The sequence below is a fragment of the Corvus brachyrhynchos genome, unplaced genomic scaffold, assembly GCF_000691975.1.
Source record: "Corvus brachyrhynchos isolate BGI_N302 unplaced genomic scaffold, ASM69197v1 scaffold661, whole genome shotgun sequence".
NCBI lineage: Eukaryota > Metazoa > Chordata > Aves > Passeriformes > Corvidae > Corvus > Corvus brachyrhynchos.
Genome location: NW_008236246.1, coordinates 525,991 through 527,806, shown reverse-complemented (window position 1 = coordinate 527,806; position 1,816 = coordinate 525,991). Strand labels below are relative to the sequence as shown.

At 62.7% G+C, this 1,816-nt stretch overlaps 1 protein-coding gene across 1 annotated transcript in view; it reads left to right on the top strand.

The window, feature by feature from the left end:
• TP53INP2 (tumor protein p53 inducible nuclear protein 2) overlaps window positions 1–208 on the top strand; it is a 3,576-nt gene extending 3,368 nt beyond the window's left edge. The window contains exon 2 of the mRNA XM_017746957.1: window positions 49–208. Coding sequence (XP_017602446.1) covers window positions 49–182 — 134 coding nt within the window. The 3' untranslated portion in view covers window positions 183–208. The remainder of the gene's footprint in view (window positions 1–48) is intronic.
• The last annotated feature ends 1,608 nt before the right edge of the window (window positions 209–1,816 follow it).

Below are 1,816 nucleotides of genomic sequence, written 5' to 3'. Positions count from 1 at the left end.
TGATGGACGAGAGTTGGTTTGTCACCCCTCCCCCCTGTTTTACTGCAGAGGAGCCCGGCCCCGACGGCGTGGGGAGCAGCCCCATGGAGGACCTGCTCATCGAGCACCCCAGCATGTCCGTCTACGTCACCAGCACCCTCGAGGTGGATGGGGAGGGCCCCGAGGACGATGCTGCAGCGTGAGTGCACTTTGAGGGTGTTTGGGAGGCCGGCAGCTCTTTGTCACCCCTCCCCCCTGTTTTACTGCAGAGGAGCCCGGCCCCGACGGCGTGGGGAGCAGCCCCATGGAGGACCTGCTCATCGAGCACCCCAGCATGTCCGTCTACGTCACCAGCACCCTCGAGGTGGATGGGGAGGGCCCCGAGGACGATGCTGCAGCGTGAGTGCACTTTGAGGGTGTTTGGGAGGCCGGCAGCTCCAGCACCCACTGAGGGATCAGGGGTGGATGGTCAGTGCTGCCATCCCAAATCCCCACCTACACCCAGGAATGTTTCACCCATGGACGTAGTGGGGCAGTGGGGGACATCAGTGTCCCCATGCCCACCTCAGGGAACACCCTACCTATCTGACAGGGTGCCCCAGCTGGCACCATGCATGGCTGGCAGCCCCCGTGTCCCAAAATCCTCTGCTAAGGGGTCTCAGTAGCATATTCGGCTGGCCATGGGTGCAGGACATGAGCTTGGCACTGGGCTGTGGTGGGAGAGGGCTGTGTTCATCTCCCTTGCCCTTAGCAGGGTCTCCTGGCACAGCCGCCTGTGTCAGTGCCACTCCTGCCAGTGCCACCCATGCCAATGCCACCTGCCCAGGGGGGTTTGCCAGGCAGGGCTTGTACCGGGGTTTTGCATAGGTAGGGCCCAAGCAAAGCAAACCCCATGGGACAGGGTGGCCTTTGGGCACAGTGGCCCCCTGAGGACCCCTAGGTCCCCCAGGCAGGAGGGTGTTTCAACCCCCCTCAATCCCCCACCTGGCCCCAGACTGGCCCAGCACAGGGGTATCCCACAGCTGTGGGGAGTGGGACACCACCAGCTTCTCCTTGCCCCAAACCCCAGCTTAGCATCGGGGAAATTGAACAGAAAAGCCCCCAATGGCCCCTTTCCCCCCAGGCCTGTGGGCTGGAGCCCTCCGCACCCATTCCTGGGGCCACATCCTAGAGCTCTGCCCTCCCCCCAGGGCTGCTCTCCACTGCCCAGCAGCCCAGGGAAAACCCGGAGCATGCACACACACACTCAGCCCGACTGCTGCCGGACAAGCCCTGCCTGCCATGGGGTCGCTGCTGTCCCCTCAGTCCCAGCCCTCCAACACCTCCCCCTAGAGCCCCTCAGTGGGGCCGGGGAGGAGTAAGAATTTGGGGTGAGCTTTGCTCCAGGCCAGGAGACACTGTTCCTGGTTAGGGGACAGCATTCCTAATAAGGGGTGCTATTCTGGGCTAGAGAACACCATTCCTGGTTAGGTGACACTGGTCCTGGTTTCTGGACACCATTCCTGTCTAGCTGACACCTAACTGAGACTCTTTCCAAAGTCTCCCTGAGGGCCGGAGGTTGATCTCCAGAGCTTCAGGAGCTCCTCAGTGCTGGAGGGGGCAGAGAAGGGCTAAAGGGAACCCGAGACTAGCCAGGGCTCCAAAGGGGTCACAGTGGGATGGAGACAGACCAGGCTCAAGGTACTTAGACACAGTGGAGTTCCTGGTGGTGTCTGGATTTTTTCGGGTGTCGCAGAGCCTGCCTTGCTGGAGCATCCCTGTTCTCCGCAGGCTGCTGGGGCGGGGGTTGGTGAGCTCTGTCCCCCGCTGCCGGGCCGAGGGCAGCGCTGTCCCGCTG